Source organism: Natrix helvetica (assembly GCF_964273705.1).
Source record: "Natrix helvetica genome assembly, chromosome: 14".
NCBI lineage: Eukaryota > Metazoa > Chordata > Lepidosauria > Squamata > Natricidae > Natrix > Natrix helvetica.
Window position 1 is genome coordinate 7,274,544 of NC_138564.1, and position 19,553 is coordinate 7,294,096.

At 46.0% G+C, this 19,553-nt stretch overlaps 2 protein-coding genes across 5 annotated transcripts in view; both read left to right on the top strand.

The window, feature by feature from the left end:
* CHFR (checkpoint with forkhead and ring finger domains) overlaps nucleotides 1–19,553 on the top strand; it is a 179,424-nt gene that overhangs the window by 54,265 nt on the left and 105,606 nt on the right. The window lies entirely within an intron of this gene.
* The window catches only part of GOLGA3 (golgin A3), a 47,983-nt gene that overhangs the window by 5,147 nt on the left and 23,283 nt on the right, over nucleotides 1–19,553 (top strand). The window contains exons 1-8 of one of the 4 annotated variants that reach the window (XM_081966837.1): nucleotides 5,244–5,495; nucleotides 8,711–9,057; nucleotides 11,118–11,399; nucleotides 13,661–13,773; nucleotides 14,956–15,650; nucleotides 16,846–16,957; nucleotides 17,482–17,788; nucleotides 18,606–18,808. In XM_081966837.1, coding sequence (XP_081822963.1) covers nucleotides 8,943–9,057; nucleotides 11,118–11,399; nucleotides 13,661–13,773; nucleotides 14,956–15,650; nucleotides 16,846–16,957; nucleotides 17,482–17,788; nucleotides 18,606–18,808 — 1,827 coding nt within the window. In that variant the 5' untranslated portion in view covers nucleotides 5,244–5,495; nucleotides 8,711–8,942. Of the gene's footprint in view, nucleotides 1–5,243; nucleotides 5,496–8,710; nucleotides 9,058–11,117; nucleotides 11,400–13,660; nucleotides 13,774–14,955; nucleotides 15,651–16,845; nucleotides 16,958–17,481; nucleotides 17,789–18,605; nucleotides 18,809–19,553 lie in introns of those variants that run through there. The other 3 variants (XM_081966839.1, XM_081966838.1, XM_081966840.1) reach the window with 3 other exon arrangements.

A 19,553-nucleotide genomic window follows, 5' to 3' on the forward strand; every position in this document is an offset into this window, starting at 1 on the left:
CCTTCTTTCCTTTCTTCTCATTTTCCTTCCTCTTTTCTTTCCTCCTTTCCTTTCCTCTCATTTTCTTTCCTTCCTTCCTTCCTTTCCTTCCTTCCTCCCTCCCTCCCTTATCTGTCCTTTTCTCTCTCTCCCTTCCCCTTTTCTTTTCTATCCCTTCATTCCTTTCATCCTTCTTTTTCTTCTTGTTTTCTTTTTCCCTTCCCCCTCTTCCCTTCCCTGCCTGTCTCTTTTCCCTCTTCCTTCCTTCCCCTCTCAATTCCTTCCTTCTTTTCCTTCTTTTCTTCTCCCAATTATGCTATTTTCACGTGCAATTGGGCTGCCTTACGATGAACAAGAGAGGGGAAGGCATACAGTTTTTTTAAGACATCCCTCATGTCTGACTTTTTAAACAGCACCAATAAATCAGAAACTGGGGGTTTCTCCCTCATGTCCTTAGCCATCGACCTAAGCGCTGAAGACGGAGAAAGAACTCTAGCACATATATTGAAGAACGAGCCCATCGTGTTATTTCATCTTCCACCTATAAATATCTTTCCCCCTCCCTCCTTGATGGTTCTCATTCCAACATCCACCACAAATTCCAGAAACAAGAAACGGGGTGCGAGGGGAAGGGAAGGTACAAGAAGGTGGCGTAGAGGCATTGCTAGGGGGGAAAAAAACAGAAGACAAAGCTCAGCTTTGTGTGGAAATGGTGTTTAATATGCAGGTATAAATGAGCTCTTGGAAATGCTAACCGCTGTGTGAGAATAGAAAGGCCACCCATCTCCTGCTGATGGGGCCAACTCAAAATCTCTTCGCTCAGATGCCACCAACTTGTAGAAGAGACATCTCTAAGTGGAGACTCTAGAAAGAGTGCAGAGAAGAGCAACAAAGAGGATTAGGGGACTGGAGGCTAAAACATATGAAGGACGGTTGCAGGAACTGGGTATGTTTAGCTTAAGACAAAGAAGGACTAGGGAAGACATGATAGCAGTGTTCCAATATCTCAGGGGCTGCCCTAAAGAAGAGGGAGTCAAACTATTCTCCAAAGCACCTGAGGGCAGGACAAGAAGCAATGAACGGAAACTAATCAAGGAGAGAAGCAACTTAGAACTGAGGAGAAATTTTCTGACAGTGAGAACAATTAAACTGTGGAACAGCTTGCCTCTAGACGTTGTGAATGTTCCAACACTGGAAGTCTTTAAGAAGATGTTGGATAGCCATTTGTCTGAAACGGTATAAGGTTTCCTGCCTAGGCAGGGAGTTGGACTAGAAGACCTCCAAGGTCCCTTCCAACTCTGCTATTATATTGTATTAAATTTTTCTCGTTTATTTATTTTACTTTCCATCTTACAGTTCTTACTGCGAATTAGATGCCTTCTTGTTTTGACTCACGACAGGCTGAGAAGATGCTCCTTGCCGGGGTACAGTTGAGGGACTTAACTCAAAGATGGAGATTGGTCCTTTGGGTTGATGGCGATTCCCCCCCCCCCCATATCTCTTAATCTGCGGACTCTGTGGCAATTGAACCAAGTTCGAGTCCAGGAGAATGGTTGGCCTTATGATCCCAACGGAAGGGAAGACCTGTTGCTCAGGGCTACTTCTTGTTGTTGGTGTGGTATTTAGTCTTGGTATTAATCGATGCTCATCTTGGTGTGCCAATGAAGGAGGACATTTGTAGCTCATGGTTGAAATCAGGGGCTCTCTGAGCGTCCTGCTTTTCTTGCAGACATTTCATTACCCAACTAGATCACATCATCAGTGTTAGAAGGGAGGGAAGTTGGAGGAAGAAGAGGAGAACTGTGGGGTAGCTTGGTTGTTTTCTTGCAGATATTTTATTACCTAACTGGGTCACATCATCAGGCTAGAAGGGAGGGAGGGAGGAGGAGGACTGTGGGGTCCTTGGTCCTCTCTGAGCTGGCTTGTTTTTTTGCAGACATTTCATTACCCAACTAGGGAACATCATCAGTACTAGAAAGGAGTGGGCATTGTGGAGAGGGGGAGAAAGATTGTGGGGTCCTGGGTGCTCTCTGAGCTTGGTGGTTTTCTTGCAGACGTTTCATTACCCAACTAGATCACATCATCAGTGTTAGAAGGGAGAGGAGGAGGAGGAGGAGGAGGAGGAGGAGGAGGAGGAGGAGGGGAGGGGGAGGGGGAGGAGGAGGAGGAGGAGGACAACGACTGTGGGGGAGCTTGGTTGTTTTCTTGCAGATATTTTATTACCCAACAGGGTCACAGCATCAGGGCTAGGAGGGAGGGAGGAGGGAGAGAGGAGGGGGGACTGTGGAGCTCTTGGTGCTCTCTGAGCTTGTTTCCCTGCAGACGTTTCATGACCCAACTACGTGACATCATCAGTGCTAGTGAGTGTGGGGTCCTGTTGTCCCCTCAAGTGCTTAAAATCTTAGTAGGCAGGAAACGTTGGCCTCCCCTCCTACACAACACTGTGCAGTTCCTAGCGCCGCGTAACGGAGTGAGCTCCCGTGACTTGTCCCAGCTTCTGCCAACCTAGCAGTTCGAAAGCACGTAGAAAAATGCAAGTAGAAAAATAGGAACCTCCTTTGGTGGGAAGGGAACAGCGTTCTGTGCGCCTTCGGCGTTGAGTCATGCCGGCCACATGACCACGGAGACGTCTTCGGACAGCGCTGGCTCTTGGGCTTTGAAACGGAGATGAGCACCGCCCCCTAGAGTCGGGAATGACTAGCGCATATGAGCGAGGGGAACAACACTGTTGTTGGGTTGTGGCTTTCAGGAAACGCAGAAGCTTTTCTGAGACTCTTGAACCAAGAGTCCTGGATGGACTTTAGGAGTCTTGCTGGTGAAACCTCTCATGGGTCAACGTTCATTGCAACTTGCGTGCAGGAGAGGAAAAGAAACAGAGGCTTGAGCTGGAATTTTGAAAGGATGCATCACGAGAAGGGCCACTCCACGCTTTAAAGGCCTTAATCCAGTGGTGAAATTCACATTTTTTTTACTACCGGTTCTGTGGGTGTGGCTTGGTGGGCGTGGCAGGGGAAGGATACTGCAAAATCCCCATTCCCAACCCACTCCTGGGGGAAGGATATTGCAAAGTCTCTATTCCCACCCTACTTTGGGGCCAGCCAGAGGTGGTATTTGCCGGTTCTCCGAACTACTCAAAATTTCCGCTACTGGTTCTCCAGAACCTGTCAGCCCCTGCTAGATTTCACCCCTGCCTTAATCCCCCAAAGCCAAGTTTCAGAGCAAGCATTTGACATCTTTCGGGATGACAAGCTCACAATTGGATTGGAATATCCTGGCGAGTCCAGAACAATGAACAGAGCGAGGATGTTTTTCTAAAGAAACCAAAAACAAAACCTTGACCTTCTTTGGATCTGAAAACCTTCCCAGGGGGTTTAGCAGAATACCAGAGTTGGATGGGACCATGGAGGTCTTCTAGTCCGACCCCTGCTCAAGCAGGAAACCGTTTCAGACAAACGGTTGTCCGGTCTCTTCTTAAAATGTCATTGCAGGACACTTTCTTGCAAACCAACCGCATTTTTGCTGTGTCGAAGGTGAGGCGTTTGGACAGCTTCCTCCGATCCAATCTGTGTTCTTTGTATCTCGGTTTATGCAGCCCCCAAACCCAGGTTTTCCCTCTTCTTGCAAACACTTCCAGTTTTGTGTGTGGTTTTGTCTACAGTTTTGATTTTGGGATTTTGTCTACAGACCCCTCACATCCTGGACATAAATTGTTTAAACTCCTACCCTCACAATGACACTATAGGGCACTGCACACCAGAACAACTAGACACAAGGAGAGTTTTCCCCCCCGAATGCCATCACTCTGCTTTCCCACAACACTGTCAAACTATTTACTAAGACTGTATTACTATTCTTCTTCTCATCCTTCCTAGTACCTATCTCTTCCCACTTATGACTATAACTATGTTGCTTGTATCTTTGTAATTTGTATTGTTTTATTTGTTTACTAGTACGATTTGATAGATTATTGGTAACCTATGACTATCCCTAAGTGTTTAATTTTTTTATTCTTGATGAATGTATTTTTATTCTCCTTATATACTTTGAGAGCATATTATGCACCAAAGACAAATTCCTTGTGTGTCCCATCACACTTGGCCAATAAAGAATTCTATTCTATTCTGTTCTATTCTACTCCATTCCATATTCTATTCTATACTATTCTTTCATATTTCTATTCTATTCTATTCTGTTCCGTTCTATTCTGTTCTTATATTCTACTCCATTTCATATTCTATTCTGTTCTGTTCTATTCTATTCCATATTCTATTCTATACTATTCTTTCATATTTCTATTCTATTCTATTCTATTCCATATTCTATTCTATTCTGTTCTGTTCTATTCTGTTCTGTTATATTCTACTCCATTTCATATTCTATTCTGTTCTGTTCTATTCTATTCCATATTCTATTCTATACTATTCTTTCATATTTCTATTCTATTCTATTCCATATTTCATTCTATTCTATTCTATTCCATATTCTATTCTATTCTATTCTATTCTATTCTATTCTGTTGTTCTATTCTGTTCTATTCTACTCCATTCCATATTCTATTCTATTCTATTCTATTCTATTCTATTATGATTCAGAGAACGAGACATTTGTGGGTCATTTTCAGGCTGTTTTCAGGCACACACACATAATACATGCACACAAAATATACACATGAATACATGTAGTTTATACATATGCATATGCATGTATTTGCATTTACATATGTATATCTCTGTGTTTACTTATGTGCATATGTATAAACTGTACATGTATTCATGTGTATATTTTGTGTGCATGTATCTCTTTGTGCATATGCACATATACGTATTCATTTGTATATGTGTGCGTCCGTGTCTGTGTGTATTTATATGTCTGTATATGTGCATAATATGTGTGCTGTCCTGAAAGCAGCTTCCCCAACCCGGCGCCCCCAGATGTGCTGTGGGAGGGGGACAACAACTGGGGAAGACCCCCATAACCCGCTTTGCAACCCTCCCTGTGCAGCCGCCAAGAGAACCCGACCAGCAGAGGGCGCCCTGATAGAGAAAGCCCAAAGGAACTAAAGCTTCCCTGAGGAGGAAGAGAGGGCGGAGAGGAGGAGGAGGAGGAGGAGGAGGCGGGGCAAACTCAGAAGGCGGGGCGAGGACGCGTCATCCCCGCGCTCCACCCTCTTTCTCTCTCGCTCGCTCGCTCACCCCCTCCTTCCCGGAAGTTCCGTCGCCAAAACCCGTCCGACGCTTAACGTGTGAAAAAAGCGCCCCGCTCCTTCCGTTCCGGTCTCCATTCGGTCCCCCCTCCCTGAGCTCCGACCCTCGCTCCCCTCGAAACCCGGGCAGGCTCGGCGCGTCCGCGGAGCGTCCCGAGGCGCCTCCGAGCGGGCTGTGGGCGGAGCGGGAGGAGGAGGAAGGGGAGGCCGCCCGGCGGGGAATGGGCGGCGTCGCCCCGCCTGCGCCCCGCCTGCCGCCCGCGCCACGTCTCGGCAGGAGGAAGAGCTCCAGGGGCCGAGCCGAGCCGGACAGGTCAGCGGGGCGAAGGGCCGGGCCTGACCTGGGAATGGAGGGAGCGGAGGGGGGTGGGTTGAAGGCCTGCAGGGCTGGGAGGGAGCCTCAAACTCTCCCCCCCCCCCCGGTGTCTCTGTGTGTGTATAAAAGTCACACCCTTGTGCAACACACACACCCCTCCGTGTCTGGGGGAGACTGTGTGTGTGTGTGGGGGGGGCCCTCTGGGGATGGGAGGGTGAGGATGGCCTGCACACGTTTCTTGCAAGACACGCGTCTCTCTCTCTGGGTGCTTCTCTTGTGGGGGTTGGGTTGTGCGTGTGGGGGGGTGTTTGTGTGGGTTGCGTTGTATGAAATGGGCTCTATAGAGCTGGGTAGGGGTGAGTGGGAGAGTAGGTGTGTATGTGTGTCTTTGTGTACTTGTGTGTATGAGGTTGATTTTAGGGGTTATGTAGACCTAGGAAGGTTTTAAAGTTTGATGTGTGGGGTGTGTGTGTTTGTGTACTTGTGTGTCTGGGTATGAGGTTGATTTTAGGGGTTATGTAGACCTGGGAAGGTTTAAAGGTTTGATGTGTGGGGTGTGTGTGTTTGTGTACTTGTGTGTCTGGGTATGAAGTTGATTTTAGGGGTTATGTAGACCTGGGAAGGTTTAAAAGTTTGATGTGTGTGTGTGTGTGTCTGTCTGTCTGTCTGTCTGTCTGTCTGTGTGTGTGTGCATCTACGAAGTTGATTATAGGAGTGATTTGGGGGCATCTTGGTGGGTGGGTGTGTACTTGTGTGTATCTGTGTACAAAGTTGCTTCATGGACTGTAAGATTTGATGTGTGTCTGTGTGTGTACATCAGTATGAAGTTGATTTATGGACTATATAGAGCTGGGTGGGTGTGATGTAGGGTGTGAGTCAGTGGTGGGTTTCAACATTTTTTAGAACCTCTTCTGTAGGTGTGGCCTGCTTTGTGGGAGTGGCTTGCCAGACATATGACTGAGTGGGAGTGGCTTGGCAGTCATGCGACTGGGTGGGCGTGGCCAACTTGTAAAATGTGGTGAAACTCACTTAATAACGCTCTTGCTTAGCAACCAAAATGTTGGCTCAGGAATTCTGGCATTGAAGCGTGCAAGTCTTAAAGCTGTCAAGTTACAAGGCCCTTGCACCACTAACCCTTTACAAAAAAAACAACAACCTAGGGGTGTTCAAACTTGACAGCTTTAAGACTTGTGGACTTCAACTCCCAGAATTCCTCCTCTTGCTTTTCATCTTGATGATGTGCGGACAGGTGGGGGGAGAGAGCTGGAACCGGTTCTAAATGCATGGTAGATTTGTGGAACTTCTTCTATAGAAGAGCTTAGAACTGGCAGGAACCCACCCCTGGTGTGTGCATAGGTGTGTACAGGTAAGTGTAAGGTTTGATAGGTGTACTCTATGAAGTTTGTGTATGGGCTATATAGCCCTGCGTAGGTGTGATGTGTGGTCAAAAGACTCTGAAACTGGTGGTTGTTTTAATGGATGGGTGGATTTAACACACCTAGTGTAAGCCACCCATAGAGGTTAAGTGTCATTGTTGTGAAGCATTCATGGCTGCCTACTTGAATTTGTCTTGACCGTTGTGAACAGAGGCTGGCAAGCTGACCCCAAAAGGGGAGGTGGACAGAGACAGACAGACAGACACAGACAGACAGACAGACAGACAGACAGACAGACAGACAGACAGATAGATAGACAGAGACAGACAGATAGACAGACAGAGACAGACACACACACACCACACAGGTCACATGACCAGATTTTGTGTGTCTGGCTGGGCTGCACTTACACTCCTCTGCAGTCAGTTGTAAGTGCGAGAAAATGGTCTTAACTGTCTTTTTTCAATGCTGTCGCAACTTCGCAGGTTCACTAAATGAACTGTTGCAGCTCGAGGACTCCCTGGGATCTTTACCCCCTTGGCTTTCTTTGCTCAAAATGAAGCAACGTTAACAAGCCATAGGCCTTCTTCCCTCCCACCCCCACCCCCCACCGGTTAGTAAGACACTCCTCTGCAATAAGAGGTATTTTAATCCCTGCCAAATCCTCAGCCTTCTAATAAACACATGCGTCGTCCTATAAATCAAACTTCCCTCTGCTGGGTGGGATAAAATAGTCTGGCTGGCAGTTGCCACGATGGAAATAAAAAGCAACTGGAAATGAAAATAGTTTCGTTTCCACTCCCCACAGGAGGAATCAAAACGACACAAATCCTGCCTGTGTCACCCACAGGCAGTCGCCTCAAGATAGTTTGGGTGAATTCCATGTGTGTTGTGACTCGCCAGCAGAGTAGGACAGTGAGGAGGTTGGGGAGGAGCATGGGCCAGTCCCAGAGGATGGGGAAGGCTCGGACGAGGGCTCTGAACCAAAGGCAGAGACGGGGCCGAGGCCATCTGACAATGATCAGGTGCCTACGGAACTAGACATCAGTGAGGCAGAGGAACAGCTGGAGCCTGTTCCCAGTGTGCGCATGAGCAGAGCTGCCGGAAGAAAAGAACAGCTGAGAAATCAGGGTCGACTTGGGAGTAAAGCCACAGGTGGAGGGTGATTGGCCCATCCCATAGGAAATAAAAGAGGAGTGAAAGGGGAGGGGGCTTTTGCAGGAAACAATTCGTTGGTTCGATTCATTTCAGGTGTGTGAAGATCTGTCTGTGAATCTCGGAGACTCTGTGCCAAGTCTTTCCTTGCACAGCCCCTCATTTGGAAAATATTAACATGGCAGCTTTCCAAGATAGATAAGGTCTGTGGTCATAAGTGTTCCTTTGAAAGACTGTTTGCCAGGCCTTGGCTGAATGGGAATGAGAGAAAATCACAGTCATTTAATAAAATGGGTTTTGTCGGGACCAGGAATCAGCTTCATGCTTTTGGGGGAAGCCTAGTTCAGAACAATGTTGCTCAGAGATTTGTACATACCCTGAAATCTTTAGTTTGTGGATTTCCTCCCCTTAGTTTTACCATCCAGCCTGAAGGAGCCCGAACAAGCTCCCACCCCCCACCCACCCCATCGTTAAGACTGTGCCAGTGTGACTTAAATAAGGATTGGCACTCGGTGAGCTCAGAATTATATGTGGCAGATGTGGGTGATCTCTGGGAAAGAAACAAAAACAAACCACAAGGAACTATTTTTAAAAAAGGAGTGTCATCTTGCGTGTGAATATTTGTCTCTCTTTATCTCGGCGTGTGATGTAACCCCAGCCATTGTTTTCTTTCTCTTGCAGCCACTCTAATGATCTCCAGAAATTCTACAGTTGTCCATCAAGCCGGCGCTTGGAACGAACCCAAATTGCTTGCTGCGAATAAATTGGTGCAGGAGCCTTTAACAATGTGCGGGCTGTTTTGGGGGCTTCCAGCGCTGGTATTGATGACGGAGAAAAACTGGACTCAGTAAGGCCGCTCGGGAAGTCCCACTGGGGAAATAATTTCCCTTGGACCTTCACTCCTCCATCAGCCATGGACTCTTCGGTGGGCGTTCAGGAAGCCAGCAATGGTACCCAGGGCAGTTCTGAACAGCCACCAGACCTGGAGGCGAAATTGAAGCGGACAATGGAAGGAGGGGATCTTAACTGTAAGCAGTTTCTTTGGATATGGATTTTTTTTTTAAAGTTTTAAAAGTTTTTGTATTAGATAAACATTTAAAACATTGGCAACATTTCAATAATACAATAGCAGAGTCGGAAGGGACCTTGGAGGTCTTCTAGTCCAACCCCCTGCCTAGGCAGGAAACCCTATACCGTTTCAGACAAATGGCTATCCAACATCTTCTGAAAGACTTCCAGTGTTGGGGCATTCACAACTTCTGGAGCCAAGTTGTTCCACTGATTAATTGTTCTCACTGTCAGGAAATTTATCCTCTTTTCTAAGTTGCTTCTCTCCTTGATTAGTTTCCACTCATTGCTTCTTGTTCTGCCCTCAGGTGCTTTGGAGAATAGCTTGACTCCCTCTTCTTTGTGGCAACCCCTGAGATATTGGAACGCTGCTATCATGTCTCCCCTAGTCCTTCTTTTTATTAAACTAGACATACCCCAGTTCCTGCAACCGTACCTCATATGTTTTAGCCTCCAGTCCCCTAATCCTCTTCATTGCTCTTCTCTGCACTCTTTCTAGAGTCTCCACATCTTTTTTATATTGTGGCGACCAAAACTGAATGCCGTATTCCAAGTGTGGCCTTACCAAGGCCTTATAAAGTGGTATTAACACTTCACGTGATCTTGGTTCTATCCCTCTGTTGATGCAGCCTAGAACTGTGTTGGCTTTTTTGGCAGCTGCTGCACAGGCTGGCTCCTATTTAAATGGTTGTCCACTAGGACTCCAAGATCTCTCTCACAGCGACTACTATTGAGCAAGGTACCACCTATACTGTACCTGTGCATTTGGTTTTTCTTGCCTAAATGTAGAACTTTACTCTTTTCACCATTGAATTTCATTTTGTTAGATAGTGCCCAATGTTCAAGTTTGTCAAGACCCTTCTGTATCTTAAGCCTATCTTCTGGAGTGTTGACTATTCCTGCCATTTCTGGCATAAACGTTTCCATATAGTGTCTGGATCTTACAACAATTATATTTTATATCCATCACATGGGTATGTGTAGTCAGTCAGATTCCCTGTCCATTGATCCTTTCTTTTATATAATTACTAACCACACAAATACGTATCCAATTCCTATCTATCACACATTCTTAATATCCTATTTTCCAGTTCTTAACTTGTCTGCGTTTTTCTGTCCTGGCCTTTTCTCCTCATTTCTAACCGTTGGTACCATTTGTCCCAGATTTCGTGGTAGATATGATATATTTTTTTAATCAGCATTTTTGTTACTGTTGTTGGATTGTGATGGTGAGGAAGATCTTTGACAGAGTAGGTTGTTATTCCAGATGCGTCTGGAAGAGTCGAGGAGTTCCTGAATTTTCCTCCTAGTGACTAAGTCAGTGGTATGTCCCAGAGGTGCTTTTTCAAGACACAACTGGACTTTCTGGTTTTTTCTTTGAAGACATTTCGCTTCTCATCCAAGAGACTTCATCAGCTCTCCGTGGTATTTTTCACAGCGAATCATCATCATCAGTCTGGCCAGCTGAATGGAGCTGAATGTTGATTGGCCGGATGCCCTTTTTGTCACCAATGCGGAGTTTTGTTCAGCAGATACATTCTCCGTGTGCCCAGAGAGAGAAATATCTGCCTCTACCTAGGATCAAACTCACAGCCTCCTGATTGTAAGGCGAGAGCTCTGCCTCTAGGCCACCGCACCACTCCATATCTTTCATGCCTAATGCTTCATATGTTTTAATCTCCAGTCCCCTGATCATCTTGGTTGCTCTTCTCTGCACTCTTTTTAAAGTCTCCGCATCTTTTTTATATCGTGGTGACCAAAACTGTGTGCAGAATTCCAAGGGTGGCCTTATCTTAACAGTCTATAAGTCTTAAGTGCCATTCCTATTCCTATTACGTTTTTATTTGTTAAGCTTGCTTTTCTCTGCAGCGATATTTGAAGTGATTTAGAGTAGAGCATATTGGATGTTCTTGGGTGTTTGCTTTCTCCGTGGCTGCTTGAGCATGTGAACAGGTAAGAAGAACATGACATCCGTCGTTAACCTCTTCCCAACCCCTGTTGTTCTTTTCCCCCCCCCCAGTGCTTAGCGTAAATAACTGCGGTGTGTCAACGGAAGGGGACGCCTTAGCCCTCAAGAGCAGCCAAGATCCTTGCGCAAACGGACCAACCTCTTACGACCCCGAACAGCCCGTGGCTTTGGGGCCCGCCGAAAACTCCCGGGGAAACGAACCCGCTTCAGGTGTGCTTGGTTTCCGTCAACACCTAAAGGCGTCTGAGGGCGGTAGTGATGAGAGCTTAGCTCTTAGGAAGGACACCCTGCAGTCACTCAAACTAAGCCTCCCTTTGCAAGAAACTGAATTGTGTAAGCATCTCTTCACCGTGGAGCTTACCTCTTTTTTTCTCGCTCCGCTCTCAAAAGAGGTTTTCCTCTCCCATCTCCTTATTTCCCTTTCTCTGCCTCTGCAGAATCTTCTTCCGAACGCGGCTTTTGAAGCATGAGCTGATTCTTAACCCCGAGCGCCTCTGACTTTGCCTTTGACAAATTGGCTTGATTTTTTTATTTGATTTTTTTTTTAATGACCTGGTGGGTTTGGAATCAAGGTTGCCATTGGCCATTCTCTTAGAGACAAGGTGCTTTCCCTCTAAAACAAGGTAATTTGCCTCTGAATGATCCCGTGAAGTGTTAATGCAACTTTATAATGCCTTGGTAAGGCCACACTTGGAATACGGCATTCAGTTTTGGTCGCCACAATGTAAAAAAGATGTGGAGACTCTAGAAAGAGTGCAGAGAAGAGCAACAAAGATGATTAGGAGACTGGAGGCTAAAACACACGAAGAACGGTTGCAGGAACTGGGTGTGTCTAGTTTAATGAAAAGAAGGACTAGGGGAGACAAGATAGCAGTTTTCCAATATCTCAGGGGCTGCCACACGGTTCTTGACCACTGGGTGCATTTGCACTCCTCTTCCGTGTCTCGTGGTCACACAAGACCATGTTTTATTTCTAAATGACAATCCTATTTCGATTTAAAACCCAAACGAGGAAAAATTGAGTCCCATTCTCCATGACGCGGTGTGTCATTCACCATCATTTCCCTGTGACTCGGCGTCTTAAGAAATTCTGGGGGCAGGGGGGGGGATCTGTCTGCCTTCATGCTAATTAGATGGTAGTGCAAAGCTTCTTTTGGGATGGGTGGATTTGCTAGATCCTATTCTGAACCAAAGGCAAACATTATTCACAGATTGATCAATTTAATGGATGTATTAATTAATTTATGGTCTCCCATTTCTGGGCGTCTAACCACGCCTACTTTTCTGACCTAGGCTTCCCCAGCGGCACAAAGCCGAGTCCTTGTCCCGATAAGCCCCTTTCCTCTCCAGCAAAGTCTTTCAAGATAGTTCCCAATTACCGACCTTTATCAGGCTTGGAGAGTGGCCAGGCCGAGATCTATCAGATGCCGCAATACTTGGCAAGAATGCAGGAATGAACAAATTGTCTCCTGCAAACTCCACTCCCCCTTTGCTCCTCTTTTATTTCCTCTCGGAGGGGCCATTCATTGTCCACCTGTGGCCTTACTCCCAAGTCAACGCTTGTTCCTTAGCTGTTCCCTTCGTCTGGCAACTCTGCCCATGCGCACACTGGGAACAGGCTCCAGCTATTCATCTGCCTCAGTGATGTCTTGACTCTGAAGGCAGCTGATAACTGGCATATGGCTCTGTCCCCCTCTCTGCCCCAACACAGAGCCCTCATCAGAGCCTTCCCCAGACTCCAGGACTGGCCCATGTTCCTCCCCAACCTCCTCACTGTCCGAATCTTCTGCCAGCTCTTCTGGCTGCTGGCAGGCCACAACACCTTGACAGTTAAAAGTAACGTTAGCAAAGAATAAAACAATGGCTCCTTTGAGGCTCTTTGGACTATAACCGTCAACTCTCCCACTTGGTCAGCTTCAGAATAAGACTCCTGGCCTGAGATTTTTCCAAGGTTATGCTTTACCAGAGCAATAAATGATTACAGACCAAGAGAAGCGGAATCTGGTGAATTGACGCGAAAACTTCCCAGTTAACGTTTCCCTTTTCCCTGGTCTCCCTCTCCTGCAATCAATCCATGTCCAAGTATCCATGCTTATTTTGTTTTGGGAAAGAAGAAGCCGCCTTGCCCGACACAATATGGATTACACACACACACACACACACACACACACACACACACACACCTCTTCCTCCCACATTCCCACTCTTCCTCCGGTTGCAAATATGTTAGACTGACAGGTTGCAAAGCAAGCAGGCTCACGACAGCCGTGACGTAGCATTCTCATCCGAATTCAGTTAGTATCCAAAAATTTGGAAAGCATCCAAAACATTTGGAAAGCACCTGGTTGTCAATCCCTGGAATACTTTGGAATAATCTGGAATGCCTTGCTTGCAGACGCAGCCAAAATCAAATTCCCTCGAACACCAACGCTTGAGAAATTTTTAAGCGCCTCCTTTTTAACCTTGTGTCTAAATTTTCTGGCGACTTTGCAAAGAGAGCTTCCTGTCTGGTCCTGCCTCCTTTTTTTAATATATATATATATATATATAGTTTATTGTCCCTGAACAACCTAACTTGCTCCTTCTTCCCGCAGGCTCAGCCGATGCTCCTCTCCCGCTGGAGAAGGAAGAACTGATCCGTCTTCACGCCCGCAAGCGCTTGGAAGAGCAGCTCAAGCAGTATCGCGTCAAGAGGCATCAGGAGAGAGTAAGTGCCTATCAAAAAGACTCACACGCAGGTTTTTTTCTATTCATCGTAGAGTCAGCCAGATGTTTAGGCTGGATTTGGCATTTTGTCCCCCTATTGAGTCCTTCCCAAAGACCTGAGATAAGCAGATGATATTTAATTACATTAAAAGTAACTTTACAGGATATCAGCTGGTTCTGAGTATTTGGCAATTGACTTTTTCATGTTCCTTCTCCTCGACCCTGCTATCACCTGGTATTGCGATGTCTATGATTGTAACCTTATTTTTCTCAACCAGTGTGATGTCTGGCGTGTTATGCGCCAGTATTTTGTCTGTTTGTATACGAAAATCCCATAGGATCTTGACCATCTGATTTTTGGTGACTTTTTCAGGCTTATGTTCCCACCAGCTTGTTGTTGCTTTAATATTATAATTTTTGCACAAATTCCGATGGGTCATTTGTGCTACTGAATTGTGCCGCAATTTATAATCAGTCTGCGTGATTTTTTTACAGCAGCTGAGTATGTGGTCAACAGTTTCATCAACCTCTTTGCAGAGTCTGCATTTGGCATCATCAGAGGATTTTTCGATTTTGGCCTTAATGGCATTTGTTCGGATAGCTTGTTCTTGCTAATAATAATTTTTTACCTCCTCCGTCTACGTCCACGTCTATGTCTATGTCTATGTTCATGTCTATGTATTTGTTATATGGTTTTAACATGACTGTACACCGCCCCGAGTCCTGCCTAGGAAAGGGTGTGGTCTAGAAATAAAAGTTGTTATTATTATTATTATTATTATTATTATTATTATTATTATTATTATTATTATTATTATTATTATTATTTACTTTATTCATTAAACATGAAACTCAGCCAACTGAACGCCCAAAAATGCATTAAGAATACCAGTGACTGGTGCTAATGGTTGATAGGGTTTGCTTCCAGCGTCCCAGGGATCAACCAAGGACCTTCTTAAAATATAAGATGTTATGAGCAGCGCAGTTTTTTGCAGTTCCGCTGGTGTTATTGTAGGAAGCTGCAATTTCATGATGTCTTTTGTAAAATTCTTGGACATGGTACCAAGTGCCACGATGACATCCATAATTGCATAGTTTCGATGGCGGCGGCTGCTGCTGCTGTTGTTATTTCATTTTCCCCCCTTCTTGTTCTTCCTTTCCTGCCTTCTTTCTTTTCCTCCAGCTATCTACAGCCAGAAGTCGCCTCTCCAGCACCCTGGATCCTGAGCTGATGTGGAATCCGGAGCTCTTACCGAGGGCCAGCCCCGTGGCGATGACCAAAGAGTATTCCTTTTTGCGAACCAGTGTCCCCCGAGGCCCGAAAGTGGGGAGCTTGGGCCTCCCAGCTTCCTTGAAAGAGAAAAAAAGTTCCAAATCTTCCAGAACAAGCCGTATTCGGTCGCTGGCAGATTACCGAACGGATAACCCAGACGGGAGTGCCAGTGGGGCCGTCCCGATGGCCGATTCCTCAGGCGGCTCTCTGAAACAGAACTCAAACAGTCTGACCTCGGTTGTGTCCTCCACCAGTCTGACCTCCATCAGTCTGACAGGCGATTCAGACGACCGCCTGGAAGCTTCGTCCTTGGCGGGAGACAGCGTGTCAGAAATGGACGGCAGCGAAGTGGGAATGAGGCTGGATGGCAGCGAAAGCGACAGCTCGACCTACAGTAGCGTGTCAGGAAGAGGCCTCACTTCCTCCAGCCCCAAAAGCAAGCAGGGGATGGCCTTCACCATCAATGGGCAGGAGGTCCCGTTGGATGCTGTTGGACAGTTTCCTTCCATCAGGGAGGTACTCCAGGCTGCGGCAACAGAGCAGCGGGCTCAGGACCTGGAAGTCAACGGGGAACCCAGAAGCCGGCGGGACAGTATTTCTAGCAGGTAAAGCTGTTTTGGTATTTTCTCCAACTCTGAAGCCTCCAGCCTGGACTCTTTTTGTCCCAAAGGTGCCTTTTCAAAACTTTAAATAAATGGAAAAAAAAAAGGCAACTGGACTTTGTTTGTCCTGGAAATAAAGGAAGTTCCTTCTTCTTTTAGTTCTGAACTGAAGAAACTTCTTGGATGAGACATTTTTTCTTGAAGTTGCTCTACTTCTCATCCAAGGATCTTCTTCAGTTCGGTTCTTCTCATCCAAGAACAGTTCGGTTCTTCTCATCCAAGAAGCTTCTTCAGTTCGGTTCTTCTCATCCAAGAAGCTTCTTCAGTTCCGTTCTTCTCATTCACTTCCGTTCTTCTCATTCAGGGATCTTCTTCAGTTCCGTTCTTCTCATCCAAGAAGCTTCTTCAGTTCAATTCTTCTCATCCAAGAAGCTTCTTCACTTCTGTTCTTCTCATTCAGGGATCTTCTTCAGTTCCGTTCTTCTCATCCAAGAAGCTTCTTCAGTTCAATTCTTCTCATCCAAGAAGCTTCTTCACTTCTGTTCTTCTCATTCAGGGATCTTCTTCAGTTCCGTTCTTCTCATCCAAGAAGCTTCTTCAGTTCAATTCTTCTCATCCAAGAAGCTTCTTCACTTCCGTTCTTCTCATTCAGGGATCTTCTTCAGTTCCGTTCTTCTCATCCAAGAAGCTTCTTCAGTTCAGTTCTTCTCATCCAAGAAGCTTCTTCACTTCCGTTCTTCTCATCCAAGAAGCTTCTTCACTTCCGTTCTTCTCATCCAAGAAGCTTCTTCACTTCCGTTCTTCTCATCCAAGAAGCTTCTTCACTTCCGTTCTTCTCATCCAAGAAGCTTCTTCACTTCCGTTCTTCTCATCCAAGAAGCTTCTTCACTTCCGTTCTTCTCATCCAAGAAGCTCAGTTCAATTCTTCTCATCCAAGAAGCTTCTTCACTTCCGTTCTTCTCGTCCAAGAAGCTTCTTCAGTTCAGAACTGAAGGAAGGAAATTTCTTTGTATCCAGGACAAAGTCCAGTTGCCTTTTGAAAAACCACCTTTGGGACGACCATGACCTGGATGACGGAGAATCTCTGTAGACACCATGGATTCTTGTCTTGCATTTGTTTGATCCACTAAAGGAACATCTTAGAGTTTTGTAATTGGCGCAGCTTCACAAAGTGTGCATCTGTTTTGTCTTACCCCAGCATATCCTTGGAAAGCTCAGTCGCAGGCACTCACGATGAGCTGCTCCAGGTCCTCAAAGAGAAGATGAGGCTCGAAGGACAATTGGAGGCACTCTCATTAGAAGCCAACGAGGTACAAAAGGATCTTCTATTTAAAAACTCAATCTCCACGATTAAGAGAAGGGTATCACCGCCCCTGTAGGTTCATGGATGGGTTATGGAATATATCTGTGGAAGGAGGGTGGCATTTCAGGTCATTGTTGATAGACCTAGTCTTCTCTGCAGATCTCAAAACTTATTGAGACGGTAGGATCTTAGACTGGGAAGAAGCCATTTAAGCCACAGGGTTCCATTCGTTTCCAGGTGCAGGAATGCCAATGAAAGCATTCCCAGGAGACGGGGGGTTTAGCCTTACTAGAGAGTGAATGCGAAAATAATATAGGGTGGTTTGTGAGCTTGATGGTAGCTTGCAGTTGTTATCCACATCTATGATCCGCCTGTAAAATTTCCTTCTGAAGGGATGCACGAGATGTTTGGTTCTGTGTCCAAGTTTTATAGAAGGTTTTGAAGGCCCACCTCAACCCAGTTTCTATGATGACACCTCCGTCACTGCCTTGCTTTGGTAGAAAACATGACACCAGGTTTATCTTTGTGTAGGCCCTCAAAGAAAAAACAGAATTGCAAGCCCAGCTGGCTGCGGTCCAGGTGAAGCTCCAAACCCACATGGAGCATTCACAGACCAGCCAGCAGAAGCAGGAATCTCTGAATTCAGAGGTGGCTAACTTGAAGCAGTCCTGCTGGGACCTGGAACGTGCCATGGCTGAGCTACAAACCACCTTGGAGGCCAAGAACGCTGGCTTGGTTGCTTCCCATAATGACCTGCAGTTGGCAGAAGAACAGTACCAGAGACTGATGGGGAAAGTGGAAGACCTGCAGAAAAATGTCCTCGGCAAGGACAGCATGGGTGAGTTATTAGGGACAATAACTTGGTCCTTGACACCAACAAGACCAAGGAGCTTTTAGTAGACTACAGAAGGAATAGCTCAGACATCCAGCCTTTGCTTATCAACGGAGATCGAGTAGAGCACGTGTCCAGTTTTCAGTTTCTAGGTGTCGTCATAAAAGAGGACCTGACCAGGGGCATCTCACATGGCAGCCCTGGTCAAGAGGCCCCAGCAGAGATTATACGACCTGAGACTTCTCAGGAAACAACAACTGAATGAAAACCACTGGTGACCTTCTACCGCTGCACCAGGGAGAGTATTTTAACTCACAGCGCCTGTGTCTGGTTTGCCAATTGCACAGGGGCAGATAGGACATCGTTGCCCAGAGGACCATGGGTTGCCCTCTCTCCTCTTTGGAAGAGCTTTATAGCTCCTGCTGCCTTAAGGAAGCTCAAATATCCTTAAAGATCCATCTCATCCTGGGCATCCTTTTTTTTTTGAACTATTACCATCTGGCAGCCGGTACAGGGCAATAAAAACAAAGATAAATAGGCTGAAAAACAGCTTCTATCCCAGGGCAGTAACTATGTTGAATGCTACGGTATAGCTCAATATGAATGCAATGTTGGGGTTTTTAAATTCAGTTGTATAGAATGTGAAGAATGTGTGTTTGTGTTACATTTTTTATGTATAATATTCACTGAAGAGGGCATTTGATTTCATTGTACGAGGTGCGAGGACAATAAAGCAAACTAAATCAGGCCATTGCTGTCGATGGCTACAGATGGGAGTTTCATAACTCTACCCTTCCTTCATTTACATTTTTCATCCTTCTAGTTCATGACCTCCGGCAGCAGCTCTCCTCATTGCAAAGCCAACTCCAGCAGGTCGAGCTGGACCGTGCGTCTCTGACCGGTAAGCTGAAGTCATCACAGGCAGAGATCGTATCCCTGCAGAAAGTCCGGCATTGGTACCAACAACAGTTGGCTGTCGCTCAACAAGCAAGAATTCGTCTGCAGAGCGATATGGCCAACATAAAGGTAAGCGCAGCTTGCTCCTCTCCTGTTCCCATTCAGTACCCATCAGCACATAGCACACAAAACCTTTATGCAATTAATAGTGATTTATATCTACGTATATACAGACATGCACACGGTAGATAAAATCCCTTACCATTCAGTTACGAACACAAGGAGAGAAATGAGATACACGACGAGAGAGAGAAACGCCTCTAATGGCCATCTGTATATAGATACCTCTTAAAAATGTAAATGACTTGTGTGGATCCCTTCAGAGTCTTAAAGAGGCTATGTCTGTATAGCTGAATCATCCTCATTGCACCAGCTTATAACCTTACATCAGCTGGCAGCTATTAAATCCTCATTATCTAACCTCATTTCCCTATATGCGGTATTACCGTGTTAATTCAATAGATCCGAGGGAGGGTTGGCCGAATGTGGTTTCAAACGGGGTGACAGTCATTGCCTTCAATGGGAAATAATTTTCCGCGGGTTTCTCTAGATGCGATGGGACGCAGCGAGGAGATGGAGGGAAGGGATGGATTCAACCTGGATACTATGTGTGAGAGAAAGAGGGTGAAGACAGCCTCTCCCTAACAGTTCCCAGACTACGTTGTAGATGCATGTAGTTCATCTCGGCAAGAATCCGCCTATAGGTGTGAAACAATAGAAGAACTCAACTTGGAAGAATCGTGTTTGACTCTGAGCAAACCAGTTGTAGACCAGTGAGGCTACAAGAATGCATGACAGTAACTGAACAACAGTC